Source organism: Ranitomeya variabilis, chromosome 5, assembly GCF_051348905.1.
Source record: "Ranitomeya variabilis isolate aRanVar5 chromosome 5, aRanVar5.hap1, whole genome shotgun sequence".
NCBI lineage: Eukaryota > Metazoa > Chordata > Amphibia > Anura > Dendrobatidae > Ranitomeya > Ranitomeya variabilis.
Genome location: NC_135236.1, coordinates 268720873 through 268747032, shown reverse-complemented (window position 1 = coordinate 268747032; position 26160 = coordinate 268720873). Strand labels below are relative to the sequence as shown.

General features: G+C 43.8%; 1 protein-coding gene across 2 annotated transcripts in view; it reads right to left on the bottom strand.

Moving 5' to 3' along the window:
• Positions 1 to 4942: 4942 nt before the first annotated feature.
• The window catches only part of CHRNB4 (cholinergic receptor nicotinic beta 4 subunit), a 77292-nt gene continuing 56074 nt past the window's right edge, over positions 4943 to 26160 (bottom strand). The window contains exons 5-6 of one of the 2 annotated variants that reach the window (XM_077264267.1): positions 20062 to 21010; positions 4943 to 5705 (exon numbers count right to left, since the gene is read on the bottom strand). In XM_077264267.1, the coding sequence (XP_077120382.1) occupies positions 5565 to 5705; positions 20062 to 21010 (1090 nt within the window). In that variant the 3' untranslated portion in view covers positions 4943 to 5564. The remainder of the gene's footprint in view (positions 5706 to 20061; positions 21011 to 26160) is intronic. The other variant, XM_077264268.1, reaches the window with a different exon arrangement.

Sequence of the window (26160 nt, the reverse complement as noted above, 5' to 3'; positions counted from 1 at the left end):
GTGTAATAACAAACTTTCCCTCACTGTCCCTATCCACACGTTACCAGTTCCTTTGTTCCAGGAGGTTATCTTCCCACGTCGCAGGCCTGTCTGTCAACGCTGCAGGGAGACGCTCCAGCCGAGGAGAGAACAACAGGGAGTAAACAAAACTTTGTCTCTCAGGTCCAGACTGTAATCCTTGGGGTTCAGCAGGTAAGGGTGGGGTGTTCGGCCTCTCAACAGAGGACCCGCTTACAGTTCATGGGCTCCAGGATCTGTGAAGATGTCACCGCTGAGTGCTCCGCAGTGTGGGAGCTGGGAACAATCTGGATGTCAGCTTCCAGGAGAGAGGGGTTATCCAGGCAATCCTCTATATTGCCTCAGCAGGAGGACACCAGCACACACAGACTTCTCTCTGTACCGACTGGTTTCCCGGGCTCTTCTTCTTCTCCCTCTCCTTCCTGGTCACATGACATAACAGGGGGGAGTTTAGCCAATACAGTTTGTTTCTCTGTAATCACATTCGGCATAGGTATAACTTCTGGCCACATGGGGGCAGTGCCTGTCACAGATTCTATGTCAATGATAACAGAACAGTCACAGCTGGCCAGCTCATTACAATAGTCTAGTAGTTTCTTCAGAGAGAAAGAGGACCAGAACTCTAGTGCCAATGACGAGGGGCAGTACCCCGAAACACAGTGTCTGCAAATTGAGATTCCGGTTTGGCTATTTTCCTAAGTCATGTGACAAGGCTCATTAAAGGGTTGACATTGACTGTTAGGATTGTTACTTCCAATTAGTGGCACTAGAGTTCTAGTCCTCTTCCTCTCTGAAGAGACAATTTGCATATTTCCCAGAGGAGCATTGCGGCTTTAAGTCTCCTCACTTCGACATGCTTATCATTCACTCTCCGCAAGGAGAAACGATACTTCTTGGATCCCAGTCTAGTAGTTTCAAATAGTAATTTGTAATAGGGCAGCATGGTGGCTCAGTGGTTAGCACTGTTGTCTTGCAGCACTGGGGTCCTGGTTCAAATCCCACCAAGGACAACATCTGCAAGGAGTCTGTATGTTCTCTCCATGTTTATGTGGGTGTTCTCCAGTTTCCTCTAAGGGTATGTGCACACATTGTGGATTTGATGCTGGGGATTCGCAGCAGTTTTCCATGCGTTGTACAGTACCATGTAAACCTATGGAAAACCAAATGTGCAGTGCACATGCTGCGGAAAATACCGCGCGGAAACGCTGCGGTTTATCTTCCACAGCATGTCAATTCATTGTGCGGATTCTGCAGCGTTTTACACATGCTCCATAATAGGAATCCGCAGGTGTGAAAACCGCGGTAAATTCACATGTAAAACGCCCTGCGTTTTACCTGCGGATTTTTCAGAATCTGCGTGGAAAAATTCCGTATACAAATCCACAACGTGTGCACATACCCTAACACTCCAAAGACATATTGATAAGGGGGTCTAGATTGTGATGATGATGTCTATAAAGCACTGTGGAATTAATTGCGCTACAGTAAGTGAGTAAAATAAATAAATAACCACAATTTGATCGCAGTGCATAGATAAAACAGACACAATGAAATCATGAGGAAGCAGCTTTATATCATCCATGCCATCAATACTGCCCTGTTATGTTAGGTCAACCACAGTGAACAGATGTTCTATAATTTACACCAGTAATTGGAGTAATTTATAGCTAAAATCGACCTCTGTGATCTCGCTTTAAATAAGAATTTTTATCGGTAACTCCGATAATATATTACATCATTGGAATGTTATACTTTCATCATTTACCTGTACTTCTAGATGTAATTTATATTTAATACAGTATATGCTTTGTCACATTGTATATATTTTCGCCCATGTTTTCTATATTTGCTTTAGTCGGGCACTGTTATTAATAACATATACTCACTGTTGGAGCTGTGGTGAGTGTCGCGCAGCCGTGTGTCTCACTCACGGCCCGGTGTCTTTATGCCTGCTGCGCATGACCGGGTACCATGAACAAGTTTACGCTCACGCGCATGCGCATTTAGGTTAGACAGCAGTGGTGTGTTCGCTTGATGCAGTGGGCCTATAGATCGTTTCCAGTGGTTGATCGTGGATCACGTGACACACACATGATGGTTTCAGGGTTAAAATTCCCTTGCGATATTCTAACTTGCGAAACGCGCGTCGGGTCCATTCTATCCGCTTCTTTGACTAACTGAGTCCTTCTACCTACATAGTTAAGAGATACCTCTTCCAACCATGCATATATTTACCTGCACATCCACTTGGCCTGAGATTAATACATGTTAGTGGTTGGTTTTGTCTGTGATCTTTTCTATAAACACATTTTGTGAGGATTTAACATTGCTATAATAATTGATTGACTCATGGCTGCCTTTAGCTTGCTTGTCTTTGTCTTTTTCATACATTGTCTATTTACTGTTGTTTTATATATGATTTACTAATTAAAACATTTTTCATCTAAGCCTGTTATACTCCGCATTCTCCTGTTTTTACATATTATATAGACATAGCGATTCATTTAATTCAAATATCGACGCATAGTTTGGGCTAACACTGATGCACCCTGAGCCTACAAGACAGCTTGAATTTCTCTGAAACACTCTGAACATGGACGTGTCCAGAAAGTCCATGCTACTGTTCGGATTCGGCAGCCTGAACAAAGTTTATTGAAAGGCTGTCATTACCCTCACCTGCTGCTATCAGCGAGATCAGGCGTATACTGATGAGAAACAAGAAAATTTCCACCGGATCATACACAATATGTCCCCAACTCAAACAATCGATAGCACAACAAAAAGGGAAACTCTAAATACAAAGAGACCCAATAGAGAGTGTCTTAAGGAAAATATAAATTTATTAAACACCTAAAATCTGATAATACATAGCAGAGTAAAGCTAACCAAGCAGGACGAAGATCGGCGAAACGCGCGTTGAGGCGGTAGGCTGGGGTCTCAGGTCTCTCACCACATGTAGGTAATCTTGCGCATTAACTAATTTCTGCACTGGATATGCACTTTAGCTTAATAACGTTCTCTTTGCACTTTGCATTCCCTTTGCTCAGCACTCCTCTGCACTTTGCATTTGATTATATGTAGACCTTAAATTATACCTCTCTCTGGTCATAGGAGGTTATATATGGATTGCCTATAGATTATAGTGTGCAGTGCACAATGTATGGTAGTCAGCCCCTCTAGTCTTCTTTCCAGGTATACTAACAACTCAGTGTTACATTGATTTGGTCGTGGAACCAGGAGTCATTTTTCAACACAACAATGACAGGTTGCATGTTGCTCATTTTACTGTGAACAGTAAGTGTAAAGGGTGATGCCAGCAGCGGATCTTGATGATTTGTGCGCTCAAGTGCATTCAGCATGGCAAAACATTCCTCAGACAATCATTAATAACCTTACTGATAGCATGCCAAGATACATAAGTGCATTTACTTCTGCACGAGCATGGCACTCATACTCAATACTGAATAAATCGAGATGTCTTGAAGATTTTGTTTCCATATTTTCATCATTGCATAGCATTAACATGTCTGTCCATCCTGTGATTTCTATAACTTCACAATATCGATATAGATATATATAAAATAATTTATATTTTCTAGAAAATGTGTCTAGAGCCTATTGTGCTTTTGTCAAAGTTTAAAAATGTTTTTCCTTTCTTTTGTGGACCTTGACTGTATAATCAACATTAACCGCAGACTGAGTTTCCTGCACTAAATAATAATGGTTTCCCCAGCAGCTTACATTAATGAGATAGCACATTCAGCAATGGAAAATATATTTTTTTTCTTTTTGTAGCTGCAGTATTCTGGGAAGTTTATGAATGTAGTGGCTTTTTATGTTGCTCTGTAATTAATGTCATAATGGACTTGAGATTTAAATATGCCATAATGAATGTCAAGAAAACACCCTTGTGGTTGAAATATCTTTCATATTGTTAAAAATCACATTTGCTAATGTTTCATAACTATCAAACCTAGAAATAAATAATTAAAGTAAATAAGAAATATAGCTGCTTGCTTGTTAAACTGCAACATCAGTCATCAGTCTTGTAGAAATTCTGCAGAGAACAAAGGGGTGAGAATTCTGAGGATCAGTTCTATCCTTGACTGATAACCAAGGGAAGCTAAGGAGCAGATCATATTGATCTTTTGTCCTAATGCAGACAGGTCAGCAGTGAGGTTTCTGCTTCAGCCAGTTGTCTTAGGGTATGTCTCCACGGTACGGATGGCCGGCGGTATCGCCGCAGCGGCGAAGCCGCTCGGCGCTAAGCCCCGCCCCCTTTCTGGGACGCGATCATGCCGGATGTGTTAACTCTTCACATCCGGGATGATCGCTCTGTCCCATAGGGCCCTGTGATATGCCTTGCGGGGACGCTGCGTCCCCGCAAGGTGTACGGACATGCTGCGATCTGAAAAGACGCGCAGCATGTCCGGAGTCGCAGGGCCGCCGCGTGCGGGTTTCCACGCATAGTGGAGACGGGATTTCATAAAATCCCCTCCACTATGCTGGAACATCTGGACGCTGCTTGTTTGACGCTGCAGCTCTGCGCAGCGTCAAACAAGCAGCGTTTCCTGACCGTGGAAACATACCCTTAGGGTGCTCTTCATACTGAGTTCTGGCACCCATTTGTTGGTCACGTCCGGGCTTACGTCCGTATCCCCCACAAAATGGGATTCGGGCGTATGTGCCATTGGGGCAATAAACTATAATGGTTACATACTGCAGCAGAGCAGGGAGAATCGATCTCCCTGCTCTGACGCCCGGCCACTATGGGGCCCCTGAGCAGGCGGGAGGGCCCATCGCCGATACAGCTGACTGCATTGATGAGAGAAGGAGCGTTACGCTCCCTCTCTCATCATCCCCCCTAATAGTGCCTTACATTTTTTATTTTTCTGTCAATATGGCCGTGTGAGGGCTTGTTTTTTGCAGGACAAGTTGTACATTTGAATGACACCATTGATTTTACAACATGGGAATATGCAAGGAAGCTGCTGGAATAAAATAAGTACAAAAACTGCCCTCTTTTTACATGGTGACAGGACATCTTTAAAAAGGAAGGCCACTGAAACAGGGCTAGGACTCATCTTCATTGACAGAAGAATGAAAGAATTTTTGTTTTTTTTAAAAATACTATTTCATCATTTTTAAAAAAAAGTTCTTTATTGGATATAAATGCAAAGCTTCAAATCAAGTCTGACATTCCAAAGTGAGTTACATGATAAATCAGCTTGTTATCTCCATTAATGAACTCATAGAAAAAAATCATCAATTATCCTTTGGACTCCAGCAAGGATATAAATTAGAAGCATTGTCATTATTAAGCCGGGATCACACTTGTGAGAAATACGGCCGAGTCTCGCATGTGAATACCCGGGACTGCCGCCGTCACTCAGGAGCGGAGCGTGCAGCTGCATGTATTGCTATGTGGCTGCACGCTCCGCTCCTGAGTGATGGCGACAATGCCAAGTATTAACATGCGAGACTCGGCCGTATTTCTCGCATGTGTGATCCCATCCTTAAAGTAATATTGCCCGGTGTTCTGTCCTCTAGTGGCTGCCAGTTGGTGCCTGGTTATGTAGGAGCGGCTGCATGAAAAGTCCAACTGTTCCTACCACGCAAACAATGATGAAAATCCATAGAAAGAGTCTGTCCACAACCATAGCTACGTACTTCCAATCTTCTATGATCTGTAAGTAAAATACACATGTGGATTAATATCCGATCTTTGAGTTATACTGAATTCCTTACAGTGAACCTGCATATTATTAGGAGCGATAATGCAAATCAGCCTACAGATGATTTAGCAGATGGCACATCCAGTTTATGGCCTTCATCCCGAATCATGGGCTCTGTTTTTACAGAATTCATAGTGACTATGATGTATTCATATTAATCAATTCTGGCATGGATTCTAACAATCTGTCAGGTTTTTGGGTTGTTTTTTTTTTCATGAAAAAGCAATTGAGAAGAACCAAAATGGTAGTGTCAACCATGGTAGTGTCAACAGGTCCTACACCTGTGAATATATAAGACTTAAAAGGGTTTTACATTTTTTGGAAAACCCATCTCTTAGCTGCAATTTGTTTAAAAAAAAAAAATTCTCATCTTCTCTGGGTCCAGTGCGGAGTCTACACTGCAGATTCAAGTGTCTGATATTGTCCACAGTGCTGGTTTCATGTCGACAACGCTGCAGCCAAACAGTGATCTCTGAGGCGATCATGCAGTGAACTAGGGCAGTGCCATCAAGCTCAGTTATTGGCTGCAGCGCCGTTGTTGTGATGTCGTCACTGCAGACAATACGAGACATCGGGGCAGCAGTGGAGACTCAGTGTTGGACCCGGTAAGGGTGAATAACACCAAACTTTTGAGGTTTTTTTTAATCAAATTACAGTTGAGATAAAGGGGTTTTCTGAAGACATTTCTGAAAAACATATAATAAGAAGATATGTGAACACATAAAATATAAATGAATATAACCTGTAATTACTTTTTGGATTATAGTTATTGCAGAAAATCTAAATAGAGGGGCAGTCTATGTTGTATTGGCTACAGCTCTGTGCATCTCTATGAAGCATTATTATTGTGCTATACGCCATGGCCATTGCTTAAATACAGAATATGTCCATGAAGGGTAATATGTGTTGGTTCTACAGGCAATAAAGTCAGTTGATGTCACACTGATCAATTTTTATGGTCCCACTGCTGATTTATCATGAAAAAATCTATAAAGTAGAGTAAATAATGTTTTGGAACATAATTAAAATTTTGTATTAGAAATAAAAGGTAGTAGTACAAGAAATAGAGTAGATGCAAAGCTGCTTCACTAAATTTAAATGATCCCTTTTAAGACCAGGCGATTATTCACTTTTGCGCTTTCTTATTTTTCCACCAGCAGAGCTGTATGACTGCTTGCTTTTTTGTTCTTTTTTGTTTTTGCGAAACAATTTGTAATTTTAATGAAATTCCAAGTAGGGTGAATTGGTGAAGAAAAAAAACACAATTCTGTTATTGTTTTTTTTTTTTAATTCACATTTTGTATGTATCACCTGACCATATAAATTCTTCAGGTCAGTATGACTACAGGGTGGGGAGGATGTGCGGTGGCCAAAAACATACAATTCTGGTGTCTCAATTTTTTTTTCTTTTTTGCATTTAACGCACAGTTTAAATAATTGAATATTTTGATAGATTGGTGTTTTACAGGCAAGACGATGCTGAATATATTTATTTTATATTCTGGAAAAGAGGGCTGATTTAAATTTGGGTAGATTCAGTGATGACCGGATCATTGTATGGACCAGTGTGAAGGAAGGTTTTTTTTCTCATTTGACAGTTATTTAAACAAGGCTAAGGGCTAAAGAAAAACCATGGCCACAAATATAGTATGGCATTATAATAGTAACCATCCATCTGATAATTAAAAAAAAAAAAAAAATTTATATTGTGGTGCATTAATTCTATGGGAAATTCCTATTTCAGTCACAGAAAATAATGGTTATTTCTGAAGCCTTTGATATACTTTGATGTTAGCAAATAGGAAAAGGGATAAGAAGAAGCGGATTCATTTTTCATTTGAATATAACCCGATGGCAGATTAGATACTGATGATTTGGACCTCAGAGGACTTGCATTCTCCTAGTAATATTTTTCAGATGTTGCAATAGTAAAGATGTTAACGATCAACTGGTTCTTGGTTAAATAACAGTGCACCCAAGGGCACAGAGATACCACAATGCCGTTCACATTTAGGCTGTGTGCACACGTTCAGGATTTATTGCGTTTTTTCGTGATAAAAAACACTTTAAAAACGCATACATATGCATCCCATTGTTTATAATGCATTCCACAATTTCTGTACATCGCGGTAAAAAATGCAGCATGTTCATTAATTTTACGGATTTTTTGCGGATTTCCCACTATATTATTGCATTGGGAAATCTTCGGAAAAAAAAACGCAAAAAAATAGCAAAAAAAAGCGCAAAAAAACGCGAGAAAAACGCAAAAAAAACGCATGCGGATTTCTAGCAGAAATTGTCCGGTTTTGTTCAGGAAATTTCAGCAAGAAATTCTGACGTGTGCACATAGCCTTAATCGTTTATGTGGTGTTTTATAAGGCGTATCATATTAGGAAGATCTTGTCTTCAAAAGATGTAGACATGCAAACAGCTTTATCACAAAGCAAGGTAATAGCGTCCATCATTTGAAAGTAGTAATCCTAAAAGTCAATAGCAGCCCTTTAAGCCATGTACACATAATTGAGTATTTGGTGAGTTTTTTACCTCAGTATTTGTAAGCCAAAACCAGGAGAGGAACAATCAGAGGAAAAGAATGATAGAAACATGTCACCACCATCTCTGTATTTATCACCCACTCCTGGTTTTGGCTGGCCAAATATTGAGCGTGTGAACAAGGCCTTAAAGGGAACCTGTCGCCAGAAATAATGCTGTTAACCTGCAGATATGAGGTTAATCTGCAGGTTAACAGCGTTATTATGCTGCCCGACACCTTAACACAACTGAATGCAGTGGGGAGAAAATGATCCGTAGCCGAATGTAGAGGGGCGACAATGATGACAGTTGTAGTCAGCGTTATACACAGACAGCGGCCGCTGACTACAACTGTCATCATTGTCACCTAGTTTCCCTGTGATCAGTGTGACCAGGCGACATGATGGGAGTTGTACACTGTGTTCCAAATTATTATGCACATAGAGTTTAGGAGTGATAAGGTTAGAATTTTTTTGTTTGTCATTTAAACTCATTGATGGTGATGTGTGTCAGGGCTCTTTATATCACTGAAAGCAATTGCAGATACCTGTGCAAATTAGTTTGGCAGGTGTGTCCAAATAAAGGCAAGACTACTTAAGAAGGCTGTTCCACATTATTAAGCAGCCTACATTTTTTGCCGAAATGGGAAAGAAAAAGGATGCTGAGAAGCAACAAATTGTGGAGTATTTAGGTCAAGGCATGACTACAATCAACATTGCCGAGACACTTCATCGTGATCATCGCACAATCAAGAAGTATGTAGCTGATTCCCAGCACACACGTGTGCGTGCTGATAAGGAAAAATTGAGGACTCTTTCCAACATGCAATTGCGTAAGGTTAAAAGAGCAGCTGCAAAAATGCCTCGTCATAGCAGCAGACAAGTTTTTGAAGCTGCTGGTGCCTCCAACGTCCCCAGAACAACAAAATGCAGGATCCTTCAGAGGTTTGCGGCTGTGCGTAAGCCATCCTGTCGACCACCTCTATCGACTGCACACAAGCAGAAACGGCTCCAGTGGACCAAACGATACATGAAGACTGACTTCCAAACTGTTTTGTTCACCGATGAGTGCCGTGCAATGCTCGATGGTCCAGATGGATGGAGTGGAGGATGGCTGGTTGATGGACACCCCATGAAAACACGGCTAAGGCGCCAACAAGGAGGAGGTGGAGTAATGTTTTGGGCTGGAATCATGGGGAGAGAGATTGTCGGCCCCTTTATGATACCTGAAGTGGTAAAGATGAACTCCATAATCTATGTGGAGTTTCTAAAAACACTTCCTACCATGGTTCAAGAGGAAGAACCGGGCTTTCCGCAGCAAGATCATTTTCATGCATGATAATGCACCGTCTCATGCTGCAAAAAACACATTTGCATCTCTGGCTGCTATGGGCATAAAAGAGGACAAACTTATGGTGTGGCCACCATCTTCCCCTGACCTCAACCCCATTGAGAACCTCTGGAGCATCATCAAAAGGAGTGTCTATGATGGCGGGAGGCAGTTCACATCTAAGCAACAGCTCTGGGAGGTTATTCTGTCCACATGCAAAACAATTGAAGCAGAAACCATCCAAAAACTGACAAATTCAATGGACGAGATAGTTCAGAAGCTTCTTTCGAACAAGGGGTCCTATGTGCAAATGTAACATCACCTAGAATAAAGTTTTCACTTGAAAACTGTTTGATTTCATTTTGTAATAAGCTGATAATGCTTATAACTTCACAATTGACCATTTTTTTGTTCAAAATAAAAAAAAGGTTGAAAACTCTGCTGTACATAATAATTTGGAACATGCATTTTGAGTGTTTATTTTTTTTAAAAAGATACTATTTTCATAGGCAGTTTGTTCCAAAACATTGCAATTATACTAGAATAGTAGATGACTGGAAAATAACAATGACTGCAATTCAGATAGGTAATTTAGAGAAAATATAAGGAAATATTATTTGCATAATAATTTGGAACACAGTGTAGTGCGTGCTATGCAAAGACGTTGGCCACTGACTACAACTGTCATCATTGTCGCCTGGTCTCGCTGAGCGCAGGGAGACCAGGGGACAATGATGAGAATTGAAGACCCCACCACCACAGGCCGCCCCAGGTCATGAGAATCTCATTAACTCAAAACTGAAAATGAAGATTAAAAAGCAAACAAGACTGATTTCATCAACCGAGGTATCATTTTAATCGATATAATGGCGCCGACCTGACACTGTCTGTAGGTTACTGAGCACAATCCTGCTGACAGGTTCCCTTTAAGCACCTGGCCCCTGGAGACAGCACTAATTGTACTGCTTTTCCCAGGCGCTGGTACGTGTCACACTGTTGACACATGGATATCATCCATGTGCCGCCAGTGTGCACGTGTGCGGCATGCATTTTGACCATACTGTGTGGAAAAAAAGGACGTTTGTGGGTTTTTTATACGGACACACTGTCCATGCAAAAAACCTGACATGTGCACACCACCATTGAATACAATGGGTGTGCGTGTGTCCATATTTGTGGTTCTTAAAAATCAGACCGCATATAGACATATAATACGGACGTGTGAATGGGCCTTAATGTGTTAAAACATGAAATTACTTAAAAGAATTTGTTGTGATTGTTGTATTGTCTGGTATGTTGCATTACATTTTGGGAGTGTGTTTTTCTATGCAGTCTTAAAAGAACCTGGCAGCACGATTTTGTAATTTAAAGAAAATACATGCGCGTAATTGTGCTGTAATACTGATTACATTGATATCTTTGGTGAAGAAATCCCCTTTGTTGTTTTTCTGTAATCAGCATTTGAGGTTTTCTGTGAAGTAGATTTTGGTGCACAGGGATGAACAGTACACTGTTTTTTTCTCTTCAACGGTGATTCCCTGGCCCCTCAGCTTCTAGTCTTTGAGTGACCTGTCTCCTCTGCTTGAAATCTTAGCAGTGACCTGTCTTTTACAGACTGGGAGTGGCGGAGGGGCTGGAGAATCAAAGACAGGGAGGAGAAGACCCAGTGCACAGTCCGGCCCCTGTGCACCGAAATCTAATTAGCAGAAAACTTCAAATGCTGATTAGAGAAGAACAACAAAGCGGATTTCTTCGCCAAAGGTATCAATGTAAACAGTATTACAGTGCCATTACAGCCATGTCTTTATATTCCAAAATCATGCTGACAAGTTCTCTTTAAGAATGCATATCTGAACACAATATAGCCATAGAACTACTACTCAATCCTCACACTGAACTGTATTTCATGGGCGGACATACCGCCGGTTCAGCCAGTGCGGCTGCACAGGGGCCCCAAAGGAGAGGGGGCCCAATCAGCTGTTGAAGTGTTTTGTTCTTTCATAGAGCCAGCGGCAGCATCTCCACTAAAAGGAGAGGAAGGGGGCCGGTACCGGAGTCATTTGCTGTCAGAGAGGGCCCTGCACGCTGCAGGAGACGCCGTAAGGGGCCCCCTTCCTCTCCTCTTGATGCTGCTGCTGGCTCTATGAGGCAGGAAAAGCACAGCATCGCTTTCTAGTTCCACATGCAGGGGCGTGGCTAGGCAGTGTATACATTTTAAATAAAGTTTGTTTCGATTGCAAACTTCAACCTCTCAGTGAGTGGCTGAGTGCACCCCCGCTGCCCTGGTCTGCGCAGCTCCTCCTCAGGGTCCTCTGCTTGCAACAGGTGTCCTGCAGCCTCTGTGTTCCAGATCTCAGGGCCTCTTCTTCCAGAGCACAAGGTGAGGGATGGCCGGGAGTTCTCACTGCTGCTGGTTAGTATCCCCCGAGCAGCAGTGTCAGGAGGCACGTGTCCATGATGACAGCAGTGACTTAGTGACTGTGTGCTCTGTGCTTCCTGGTCGGTGCAGTGAATGGCTGAGAAACCTGATCCTGCACCGATCAGATAGCAGGGAGCTGCATCACAGGCACTAATTCACTGCTTGTAATTACTGACCCCAGACACCTCCTGCCATTACTGCAGCAATAACTCCAGGCTCAGAGTGGCTCCTGTCCCCATCCTTCCTCCGTTTGTATTGCTTCACATAATATATACCGTATATAGAATTCTACTGTATCTGCACATACCCTTAGCCTCCTCCAACAGAAAAAAAGCTTTATCATGCTCCATCAGTTATCATTTCAGTGTATAACTAACAAAACAGGGCAGTATGAAATAAAGACCAGGGCACTATAAATAACAATGCTGTACATAATGAGAGGGAACTGTGTAATAAATGACGGCGTTAAACATAACAAGAGAGGGAACTGTGTAAAAACGGGTGGCAATATACATAATGAGAAGAGACTATGCAATATGCCGTATTTTTCGGATTATAAGATGCACTTTTCCCTCAAATTTGGGGGGAAAATGAGTGTGCGTCTTATAATGTGTATATACCTTACCGGTACCTTTGCCGCTGGCTGGGATGAGGGGGTGTCCGGCGGTGCTACAGGGCACAGGGGTGTCCGGTGCTGCGAGAGTGTCTGGCGATGCTGTTATGACCCCAGTGGCGAGGGTCTCAGAGAAACAAGTAAGTCTGCGAAGTACAAAAATCCAGCTCATAGGGCAGTGGTAACTGGGTTGACCATATATCTACTCCTAACGCCAACACTAGAAGTAGCCGGGGAACATGCCTACGTTGGTCGCTAGATGTCTCGCGCCAGCCGGAGGACTAACTACCCCTAGAAGAGGAAAACAAAGACCTCTCTTGCCTCCAGATAATAGACCCCAAAAGTTGGATACAAGCCCCCCACAAATAATAACGGTGAGGTAAGAGGAAATGACAAACACAGAGATGAACTAGGTTTAGCAAAGAGAGGCCCACTTACTAATAGCAGAATGTAGTAAGATAACTTATATGGTCAACAAAAACCCTATCAAAATTCCACACTGGAAATTCAAGAACCCCCGAACCGTCTAACGGCCCGGGGGGAGAACTCCAGCCTCCCTAGAGCTTCCAGCAAGGTTAGGATACAGATTATGTACAAGCTGGACAAAAATGCAAACAAAAACAAATAGCAAAAAGCAAGAAAGCAGACTTAGCTTAATCTAGCAGGAACCAGGATCAGTAGACAAGAGCACAGCAGATTAGCTCTGATTACAACGTTGCCAGGCATTGAACTGAAGGTCCAGGGAGCTTATATAGCAACACCCCTGAACTAATGGCCCAGGTGAGCATACAAGGGATGACTGACATACCCAGAGTCAAATCACTAGTAACCACTAGAGGGAGCCAAAAAGCAAATTCACAACAGTACCCCCCCCTTAGTGAGGGGTCACCGAACCCTCACCAAGACCACCAGGGCGATCAGGATGAGCGGCGTGAAAGGCACGAACCAAATCGGCCGCATGCACATCAGAGGCGACCACCCAGGAATTATCCTCCTGACCATAGCCCTTCCACTTGACCAGGTACTGAAGCCTCCGCCTGGAGAGACGAGAATCTAAGATCTTCTCCACCACGTACTCCAACTCGCCCTCAACCAACACCGGAGCAGGAGGCTCCGCAGAAGGGACCACAGGCACAACGTACCGCCGCAACAAGGACCTATGAAATACGTTGTGAATGGCAAACGACACCGGAAGATCCAGGCGAAAGGATACAGGATTAAGGATTTCCAATATCTTGTAAGGACCAATGAAGCGAGGCTTAAATTTGGGAGAGGAGACCTTCATAGGAACAAATCGAGAAGACAGCCATACCAAATCCCCAACGCGAAGTCGGGGACCCACACCGCGGCGGCGGTTGGCAAAACACTGAGCCTTCTCCTGTGACAACTTCAAGTTGTCCACCACATGACTCCAGATTCGCTGCAACCTATCCACCACAGAATCCACCCCAGGACAGTCAGAAGGCTCCACATGTCCCGAGGAAAAACGAGGATGGAAACCAGAGTTGCAGAAAAATGGCGAAACCAAGGTGGCGGAACTAGCCCGATTACTAAGGGCAAATTCAGCCAACGGCAAGAAGGTCACCCAATCATCCTGATCAGAAGAAACAAAACACCTCAAATAAGCCTCCAGAGTCTGATTAGTTCGCTCCGTTTGTCCGTTAGTCTGGGGATGAAAAGCGGATGAAAACGACAAATCAATGCCCATCCTACCACAAAAGGATCGCCAGAACCTGGAAACAAACTGGGATCCTCTGTCCGACACAATATTCTCAGGAATGCCGTGCAAACGAACCACGTTCTGGAAGAACACAGGAACCAGATCAGAAGAGGAGGGCAGCTTAGGTAAAGGAACCAAATGGACCATCTTGGAGAAACGATCACATATCACCCAGATGACAGACATGCCCTGAGACACTGGAAGATCAGAAATGAAATCCATAGAGATGTGTGTCCAAGGTCTCTTCGGGACAGGCAAGGGCAAGAGCAACCCGCTGGCACGAGAACAGCAAGGCTTAGCTCGAGCACAAGTTCCACAGGACTGCACAAATGACCGCACATCCCTTGACAAGGAAGGCCACCAAAAGGACCTGGCCACCAGATCTCTGGTGCCAAAAATTCCCGGGTGCCCTGCCAACACTGAGGAATGAACCTCGGAAATGACTCTGCTGGTCCATTTAGCAGGCACAAACAATCTGTCAGATGGACAAGAGTCAGGCCTACCAGCCTGAAATCTCTGCAACACACGCCGCAGATCAGGAGAAATAGCTGACAAGATAACTCCTTCCTTAAGAATACCCACAGGTTCAGCGACTCCAGGAGCATCAGGCACAAAGCTCCTAGACAGAGCATCGGCCTTCACATTCTTAGAACCTGGTAAATACGAGACCACAAAGTCAAAACGGGAGAAAAACAATGACCAGCGGGCCTGTCTAGGATTCAGGCGTTTAGCAGACTCGAGATACATCAGATTTTTGTGATCAGTCAAGACCACCACACGATGCTTAGCACCCTCGAGCCAATGACGCCACTCCTCAAATGCCCACTTCATTGCCAACAACTCCCGATTGCCCACATCATAATTTCGCTCTGCCGGCGAAAACTTCCTGGAGAAAAAGGCACAAGGTCTCATAGTAGAGCAACCAGGGCCTCTCTGCGACAAAACGGCCCCTGCCCCAATCTCCGAAGCATCCACCTCCACCTGAAAGGGAAGTGAGGTGTCAGGTTGGCACAAAACAGGCGCCGAAATAAACCGGCGTTTCAACTCCTGGAAAGCCTCCACGGCAGCAGGAGCCCAGTTAGCTACATCAGAGCCTTTCTTGGTCATATCCGTCAATGGTTTAACAACGCTAGAAAAATTTGCGATAAAACGACGGTAGAAGTTAGCAAATCCCAAGAACTTCTGAAGACTCTTAACTGACGAGGGTTGAGTCCAATCATGAATAGCTCGGACCTTGACTGGGTCCATCTCCACAGCAGAAGGGGAAAAAATGAACCCCAAAAAGGGAACCCTCTGTACACCAAAGAGACACTTTGAGCCTTTAACAAACAAAGAATTTTCACGCAAAATCTTAAAAACCATCCTGACCTGCTCCACATGCGAGTCCCAATCATCAGAAAAAAACAGAATATCATCCAGATAAACAATCAAAAATTTATCCAGATACTTCCGGAAAATGTCATGCATGAAGGACTGAAAAACTGAAGGTGCATTAGAGAGCCCAAATGGCATCACCAAGTACTCAAAATGACCTTCGGGCGTATTGAATGCGGTTTTCCATTCATCGCCTTGCTTAATGCGCACAAGGTTGTACGCACCACGAAGGTCTATCTTGGTGAACCACTTGGCACCTTTAATCCGGGCAAACAAGTCTGACAACAGCGGCAAAGGATACTGAAATTTGACAGTGATCTTGTTTAAAAGCCGATAGTCAATACAAGGCCTCAAAGATCCGTCCTTTTTGGCCACAAAAAAGAATCCCGCACCAAGAGGGGAAGAAGAAGGACGGATATGCCCCTTCTCAAGAGACTCCTTGATATATGAACGCATCGCGGTATGTTCAGGTACCGACAAATTAAACAGTCTCCCCTTAGGAAACTTACTGCCAGGAATCAAATCTATTGCACAGTCATATTCCCTATGAGGAGGCAGTGCACTAGACTTAGACTCGCTGAAGACATCCTGATAATCAGACAAATACGCCGGAACTTCCGAAGGCGTAGAAGAAGCAATAGACAAGGGCAGGGAATCTCCATGAATTCCATGGCAGCCCCAACTTGACACCGACATTGCCTTCCAGTCCAAGACTGGATTATGGGTCTGTAACCATGGCAAACCCAAAACAACCAAATCATGCATCTTATGCAGAACAAGAAAACGTATCACCTCCCGATGTTCGGGAGTCATGCACATGGTAACCTGTGTCCAAAACTGCGGTTTATTTTTTGCCAAAGGCGTAGCATCAATACCCCTAAGAGGGATAGGATTTTCTAATGGCTCCAGAACAAAACCGCAGCGCTTGGCAAATGACAGATCCATCAGACTCAGGGCAGCACCTGAGTCTACAAACGCCATGACAGGATACGATGACAGTGAGCAAATCAAAGTTACAGATAGAATAAATTTAGGTTGCAAATTACCAATGGCGACAGGACTAACAACCCTAGTAAGACGTTTAGAGCATGCTGAGATAACATGTGTAGAATCACCACAGTAGTAACACAAGCCATTCTGGCGTCTATGAATTTTCCGCTCATTTCTAGTCAGGATTCTATCACATTGCATTAAATCAGGTGCCTGTTCAGACAACACCATGAGGGAATTTGCGGTTTTGCGCTCCCGCAACCGCCGGTCGATTTGAATTGCCAGGGCCATGGAATCATTCAGACCTGTGGGAATGGGAAAACCCACCATCACATTCTTAATGGCTTCAGAAAGGCCATTTCTGAAATTTGCAGCCAATGCACACTCGTTCCACTGGGTCAGCACGGACCATTTCCGAAATTTTTGGCAATACACTTCAGCCTCGTCCTGGCCCTGAGACATAGCCAGCAAGGCTTTTTCTGCCTGAATCTCAAGATTGGGTTCCTCATAAAGCAAACCGAGCGCCAGAAAAAACGCATCAATATCAGCCAATGCCGGATCTCCTGGCGCCAGCGAGAAGGCCCAATCCTGAGGGTCGCCCCGTAAAAAAGAAATAACAATTTTCACTTGCTGAGCGGAGTCTCCAGATGAACAGGGTCTCAGGGACAAAAACAATTTACAATTATTCCTGAAATTTCTAAATTTAAATCGGTCTCCGGAAAACAGTTCAGGAATTGGTATCTTAGGTTCTGACATAGGATTTCTGATAACATAATCTTGTATGCCCTGCACACGAGCAGTAAGCTGATCTACACCCGTAATCAAGGTCTGGACATTCATGTCTGCAGCAAACACAAGCCACTCAGAGGTAAAGGGGAAAAGAAAAAAAAAAAATGAGAAAAAGGAAAAAAAAAAACTCAGAATTTTCTTTCTTATAATCCCGCTTCTGCAATGCATTTAACATTTAATACTGGCCTGGCAAACTGTTATGACCCCAGTGGCGAGGGTCTCAGAGAAACAAGTAAGTCTGCGAAGTACAAAAATCCAGCTCATAGGGCAGTGGTAACTGGGTTGACCATATATCTACTCCTAACGCCAACACTAGAAGTAGCCGGGGAACATGCCTACGTTGGTCGCTAGATGTCTCGCGCCAGCCGGAGGACTAACTACCCCTAGAAGAGGAAAACAAAGACCTCTCTTGCCTCCAGATAATAGACCCCAAAAGTTGGATACAAGCCCCCCACAAATAATAACGGTGAGGTAAGAGGAAATGACAAACACAGAGATGAACTAGGTTTAGCAAAGAGAGGCCCACTTACTAATAGCAGAATGTAGTAAGATAACTTATATGGTCAACAAAAACCCTATCAAAATTCCACACTGGAAATTCAAGAACCCCCGAACCGTCTAACGGTCCGGGGGGAGAACTCCAGCCTCCCTAGAGCTTCCAGCAAGGTTAGGATACAGATTATGTACAAGCTGGACAAAAATGCAAACAAAAACAAATAGCAAAAAGCAAGAAAGCAGACTTAGCTTAATCTAGCAGGAACCAGGATCAGTAGACAAGAGCACAGCAGATTAGCTCTGATTACAACGTTGCCAGGCATTGAACTGAAGGTCCAGGGAGCTTATATAGCAACACCCCTGAACTAACGGCCCAGGTGAGCATACAAGGGATGACTGACATACCCAGAGTCAAATCACTAGTAACCACTAGAGGGAGCCAAAAAGCAAATTCACAACACGATGCTGCCCGTTGCTGCGGCGGGTGTCTCCGGTGCTGCAGGGGGCTCTGCCGACATTTTGTGAAAGGCCAGAGCCCCCTGTTATGACCTGGTGGTTAAGAGGCCACACCGATATGACCTGGTGGCTAAAACGCAACATGGGACGAGCTCTGAGAAGGTGGTATCTCTACTGACCGCAATCCCTAATCCTAACAACAACACTAGTAATAGCCGTGGGATGTTCCTGACTCTCCCTAGACACCTCTTCACAGCCTAAGAATTAACTACCCCTAAAGGAGGAAATAGAAAGCTATCTTGCCTCAGAGAAAACCCCAAAAGGAAAGATAGCCCCCCACAAATATTGGCTGTGAGTGGAGAGGGAAATGACATACACAGAAATGAAATCAGTTTTCAGCAAAGGAGGCCAATACTAAACTTGATAGACAGAGAGAAAAGGATACTGTGCGGTCAGTATTAAAAACTACAAAAATCCACGCAGAGTTTACAAAAAATGAACTCCACACTGACTCACGGTGTGGATGGGCAAATCTGCTTCCCAGAGCTTCCAGCTAGCCTGAATATGACATAGTGACAAGCTGGACAAAAAGAGACATATTTGCAAAGCAATAATGTCCAAAGCAAATGGACGAACAAGAACTAGCAGAACTTATCTTTTGCTGACAAGGACAGGCCATATGAGAAATCCAAGGAGAGAACCAAATCCAACCTAAGACATTGACAGCTGGCATGAACTAAAGCCCAGAGCAGGTTTAAATAACAAACCCAGGCAAAGCGATCAGTGATGGCAGCTGCTACAGCTACCTAACGGAGCAGCAGTTCCACTCGAAACCACCAGAGGGAGCCCAAGGGCAGAACTCACAAAAATACCATTAGCAACCACAGGAGGGAGCTCCAGAACGGAATTCACAACAGCCCCCCGCAGTTCCATGGTTTCCTGTGCAGTGGACTCCAGGAAAATGGCGCTGAGGGCAGCACATGCACAGATGGAGATCACCTGCAGCAGCACCGCCAGACACCCCCGCAGCGCCAGACACCTGCAGCACCGGAGACACCCGCAGCAGCACCACCGGACACCTGCAGCAGCACCGGACACCTGCTGTGGCGCGCCCACATCGGAACACCCCCTCATCCCAGCCTGCGGCCTGCAGCATCACCCCACTCCTGCCTCCTCCAGCAGGGACCCTGTTTCACTGCAGCTACTACCCCCAGTAAGCAATAAGACGCATGGATTATAAGAAGCACCACCATTTTATTAAGAAAACATTTTTTCCTGTTTTTCTCCTCAAAATTTGAGGTGCGTCTTATAATCCGGAGCGTCCTATAATCCGAAAAATATATGTGTATATATCTGTACATTTGTAGCCATAAAAGGAGGGGGGCCCAAACACATTTCTTGCACAGGGGCCCCAAATCGTCTTTGTCCGCCCCTGCTGTATTTGCAAGTAACTACATGTAATTAGATCCTTTCTATCCACCTAACTTATGCTTTTGTTTTCAATGTATTTCCATTTGCTGTCTACTGACTAGAAACAACAATTAGCTTCAAGTATGGCAATGAATTTCACATAAAGTAGGATGGTTCTTACACTTTGGTCTTCATCATCACTTTTCATGTGATCTGCGATGAAGTTCACACCCTCCATTGCTTCTTGAACCTGTGGAGAGAACTTTCTAGCGTTTCGGTATCGGAAATCTTGGTTTCTATGATGTTCCACCTGTTCGTTTACCCTTTGTCCATGTGGTCTTGATGTTGCAGCATTACCAAGACAAGTAGTATTTTTGCATGAGTCAGCCTGTTTTTTCCAATGTTGTCCACGTGGTTTTTGACCAGATGGGTTTTGTTCCGGGCGTCTCATAAACAGGCAAACCGGAAGTTTTTCCAAAAAACAGTTTTTTACCCAGAGTGGCATGGTGTGTGTGCTAGGAGATCTGTGGTGTACATTGAGGACACAGACGCTAGTGACTATGGAGAATGTCACCAGTACCATTGTAAACATTAAGTATTTTCCAATGAGAGGAACATCAAGAGAAGTTGGCGGGACTATTTTAGAAATTAAAAGCAGAAATACAGTCAGTGCTAGGAGAACTGATATACACAGGGTCATCTTCTGTCCACAGTCAGATGGCAAGTAAAATACCAATATGGCTAAAGAGGTTATAAGGATGCAGGGTATAATCAAATTAATGGTATAAAAAAGAGGCTTTCTTTTGATAATAAAATCATAAGTAACATCAACATAGGTTGGATCGAGAGAGTTGACAGTTCTCCTTCCAGGAAGCTTAATGATATCCCATTCTCCACTTGGTGTGAAATCATCCATACTAACCGAGTCCGAGCTGAGAACGAGGTCAATTTCTGTGTAATCATATGTCCAAGAACGAAATTTTAAGGTGCAGTTTTGTTGATCAAAAGGGAAATGCTTGACTTCAATTTTGCATGCACTCTTGTAAATGGCTGGAGGTAGCCAAGCAATGCTGCCATTGTTCTGCACAACTGCATTGGTGAACAGGGAGACTTCATATGTCCCATCAGCACTGGTAACATAAATAGCACATGTTACAAAATAAAGCAAGACAAAGTACTAAAATCAGGAATAAATTGCATAAAAGATACATTTCATTACTATCAAGGTCATTCTCACACACCATTATTACTTGACTTATATTGATAAAGTTCCTAAAGTAGTTCTGAAAGTCAAAAAAAATATTGTACTGTATTTTCTATATATATATATATATATATATATATATATATATATATATATATATATATATATATATATATAATTGTTTCAAGTCATTAGGAAAAGGAAGAGGAGTAGGGCTGAAGGACACATATTGATAGGAGATGCAATTTATGGAAGTTTTTGGGTGATGGAGATAGGAGAGGACCTTCAAGATCCATTGGATCATTTTACATATAGAGTACCTACTATGGTGACCATTGGCCTAGTCCCCTATCCAAAGCCCAGTATAACAGATTTTACAGTTTGGTTACTTTTGGCATATTTTTGTCCATAGCAATCACTGCCTAATATCTAAGAGGAATACTGAATAACATGAGGCGTGTCTGTGAACAAACCCCTAGGGGCAACATACGGTTTATTCACTATGAACACCTTGGAGCAACCTGCGATGGAACCTACAGTCATTCTATTTCTAGTTGAATTTCTGAATTTCCTACTCTGAGTAAAGGTAAAACATTTAGCCTCACAATATAAGTCAAGTTTTTGGAGCAATTTCAAAATATGAATATTCATTTTGGAAACAAAAGTCCCTTGGCTACACATCCTGTGCCAACTACAGACTGCTAGCTGTGTATTATGTAAGCCTGTACTCGACCAAATAGGCTAAAGAACAGACTACAGCTAGAAAGTACGCTTGTGTTTTAGGAAATATGTGAAGAATTGCAATTACACAAGAAATTTTGCCTGGGGGAGGAACTAAATGTACAGTATATATGTATGCTAGTAGCTAACTTAATTTTCACAATTGTATTCATTTTCATTTTCAGACCCCCTGATATAATGTATATTACTAGCTATTGAACCCGTTCTCCAAGTGGTGAGCATTTTTATTGGTACCTTTTTATGCTATGTTAAAGGGAACCAGTCAACTGATATAATGCTGGTAACCTGCATATATGTGGCTAATATGCAGGTGAACAGCATTACTATGCTCCCCGCCGCCTGCATGCAGCAGGGAGAAAATGAACTTTAATCCCACCAATATTTGGTTTCAGTCATGAGTATACAGAGCGGCCTCTGTAACCATGTCCTTGGCCCTGACTGACAGCCTGTAACATCTCTGCCGGCGTCACTCATGGCTTCCCATCTCCCATCTTACTCACCACTCCAGGCCATGCTGTGAGTTCTGTCCCCTGCCTGCTCCATGCTGTGAACCTTATGCCCTTGCTTGCTGCATACTTCCTGGCTGTATGCTTAGGGCGGCACTTCCTGAGTCTAATAGAGACAGTGTGCACACTCCTAATCTGTCCCCAGCCTATGGCCAAGAGGTGTCAGGTACTTAAGACATCTCCACCCATAGGGATATGCCTGAGCAACAAACTCTCTGTCTGCTTTTAGCTACTGAGTTGCCAGGTCCTGTCCTGTTACTGCTTTTGCTTCTTTCACTCTGGGGGTTGTATTCCCAGGCCTGTTTGTTTCCTGTGTGTCTTGTTTCCACCACCCTGGGGGATGCATACCCATGCCTGTTCCTGCTTCCTGTGTATCCTGTTCCTATTTCCTTCTCTGCTGTGTATCCTTGTGTCCACTCCTTCTACTCTGCTCCCGCCCCGCATCCTGCGACTCTGCTCTGCTCTCCGCATCCAGTGGCTCTGCTCTGCCCTCCGCATCCTGCGGCTCTGCTCTGTGCAACCTGCAGCTCTGCTCTCCGCATCCAATGGCTCTGCTCTTCGCATCCTGCGGCTCTGCTCTGCTCAACCTGCAGCACTGCTCTGCTTCCAGCATCCTGCGGCTCTGCTCTCCACATCCTGCAGCTCTGTTCTGCTCTCGACCCGCACCCCATGGCTCTTTGTCCCTCCAGTCTGAACTGGTTCCTAACAGTTCCTGTTTCTCCAGTCTGAACTGGTTCCTATCTGTTCCCTTTAACTACTCGTACCTACATTGTTCCTGCCTTACCAATTACAGTCCCATTTCCTTCAGTCTGTTTCATGCCCGCCTGCCTGCCAGAGTGCCAGCCGTGCCCAACTGCCTGCCAGAGTGCCAGACGTGCCCGCCTGCCTGCCAGAGTGCCAGCCATGCCTGCCTGCCAGAGTTCCAGCAGTGCCTGCCTGTCTGCCAGAGTACCAGCCATGCCCACCTGCCTTCAATAGTGCCAGCCGAGCCCGCCAGAGTACCAGTCATGCCCAACAGTACTTGCCCGCACCTGTCCCTAGTGTTCCGACCCCCAGTGGGATCAGTGCTACAGCCAGACACCGACCTGGAGTGGTACCTGGTAGCTACCTGCCGCACAAGCCTGACCTCACCACTAGAGGCTCCAGTGAACACCAAGGTAGCTGCTTAGTCACGCCAGGGTAGTCTGGTTTGTGCCACAGTGGGGCCACAATCCTCACTTGCGCCACCCAGTCAGGGCACGGGCATACACAGCTGGCTTTAATGTAGAGCCAGTGTCAGTCAGGGCCGGGGATGCGATTACAGCAGCCACTCTGTATGCTCAGAGTGGTTACTGAACCGGCGCCACCCCTGTGACTGAAATCGAATGTTGGTGGGGAGAATAAAGTTAATTCATCAGTGCTATTTATTTGACAGTTGAATAAAATGGAGCCTCAGTGTCACGATCCATTTTTGGATGCGTGGCAGCTCTGGTTCCACTATGATTTAAATGTAGCTTTTCTCTTTTCAGGCCAGCTGGGGTTAATGTCAGTTTCCCTTGCTGGTTGTGTACTGCAGTTGCTGAGTTGCTAGGTCAGCTGATGTGGGTGGTGATCACTCCCACCATCCTTTAAATAGTCACCTGATGCATCAGCTGACTTTTGGTGATAGAGTTTCTCTATGGAGACCAGCCTTGCAGATGCAGCTCTCTGGTGTCAGCTACTTCTGGAGTAAAAAGAATTTAAAACGGACCAAGTGTTCATCTCTGTCTGTTGTTGTTGTGCTGGAACAGATGCGACATATATGATGTTCTGATTGATGATGGCTCAGAAGCTGTCCCATCTGAGGTATATAGGCCAATTAATAGGTTTGCGATACTTCCAGTAAAACATGTCGATGAGAAGTCTGTGTGTTCAGGATGCTGCAGCTTTCACTAGCTCTAGGGCTTAGCAAAGTTTAAAGGAGTATTCCCATCTCCAAGATCCTATCCCAAAATGTAGTAGGTGTAATAATAATAATATTTGCAAATGTTTCCAATTAGAAATAAAATATATGGTAGTTTTTTCATTCACTATGTCTCTCTCCTCATGTGCAGGCATTGCAGGACCTTAGGTATCCATGGTTACGGCCACTGATATAGTGACAGTTAATTAGCAAGTTGCTAGTGGTCGTAACCATGGATATCTAAGGTCCTACAATGCCTGCACATGAGGAAAGAGACATAGCGAATCAGAAGAACTATACTATATCTCTAAGTGGAGGTAATTACCATACTAACATTATTATTATTACATCCACTACATATTCTGATAGCATCTTGGAGATAGGAATACCCCTTTAATGCCTGGTCTTCTACTTCTGTGTGAGCTATTATCTCGGAGCTCACACAGATGCTCTTCATGCATATTCTGTTGTGGGTTCTCTCCTCTTTCCAAAATAGCAAAAGGTTTCAAAAATCAAAAACAAAATAGATCCCTCAGTGTTAGAGAAAAAAATCACACATGATTTTGCATGTGTGATCCTTTCTCTCCCAACTGCGGATTCTGCTCCGGCAGACTGAGTGTGATCTCCCCCTCACTGCAGACACCCTAATACTTTATAGGCTCCATTCACACCTTTATGTGAGATGTTCTAGTGCTGAATGCTTTTATTCTCATACAGCACACTGCCTCATAGAGTTTCATTGATCTGTACACAAATCAGTTTTAAAAAACGGATTCATATTTCCGGTCTGATACAGGAAAGATATATATCTTGGTGCCGTGTTAGCCAGTGGATAGAAAAATATTTAGAATTGAGAGTCCTCAGTGGTTGATACCTTTTAATGGCTAACTGAAAAGATGGTAAATTGCAAGCTTTCAAGACTACTCAGGTGACTTCATCAGGCATAGACTAAAAGAAATTCTGAAGAATCACATATTTATGCACAACACATCACAGAAAATCGCGATAGATAATCCAGGTGATATGAAGCAGAATTACCATTATGTGAGTGATAAACAGTTATGTCCATAAATATTGGAACAGTTCATACATAAGGAATGTTTTATTGTCCTCTGATTGGGGTCTGGTTCTGTTATGATGACCCCACATGGTCTGAGGAGTAAATTCCTTAGTTGATGTAAAAATATATAAATCCATGCGACACATTCATTCCTGCACTGAGAGTGTCAAAGGTCATCATCCGCTTATATTCCTATATTCTTCTGTCTCTCTGAGATTTGAAGTTAGCTTTTAATACAAGTAATTTCATGTCCATAATGCTATGATTGGGGAGACAAAAATGTATGTCTTTTTACATCAACTAAGGAATTTGCTCCTCAGACCATGTGGGGTCATCATAACAGAACCAGACCCCAATCAGAGGACAATAAAACATTGCTTATCTATGAACTGTCCCGATATTTGTGGACATAACTGTTTATCACTCACATAATGGTAATTCTGCTTCATGTCACCTGTCTTATCTATGGCGTTTTTCTGTGATGTGTTGTGCATGTTAGAATCTGTTTTTGTTTTTGACCATCCGCCATCTTGTTGTGGTTTTCTGGCTGCTGGTCTTTTTCCCCTGGTGCTGGGTTGTCTTAGGGCAGGTGATTGTATCACCCTTTATTACCCAGCACCTGCCTCCCAGTCCTTGCTGGATAACAGTGTTAATCCGCTAGAGTTCTGGCTAGGTACTTTCTGTGCTTGATATTGTGCAGTTCTTGGACCTCCGGTTCTGCTATCCTTAGTTTATGTTTTCTGCTGGTTTCTGCAGCCTTCTCTGTATTTTCTATTAGGAGGTGACCTGTTTTTATACCCAGTCCTTAGATCTGGGACCCCCTTTCCCCTATCTATAGGTCTTCGCTG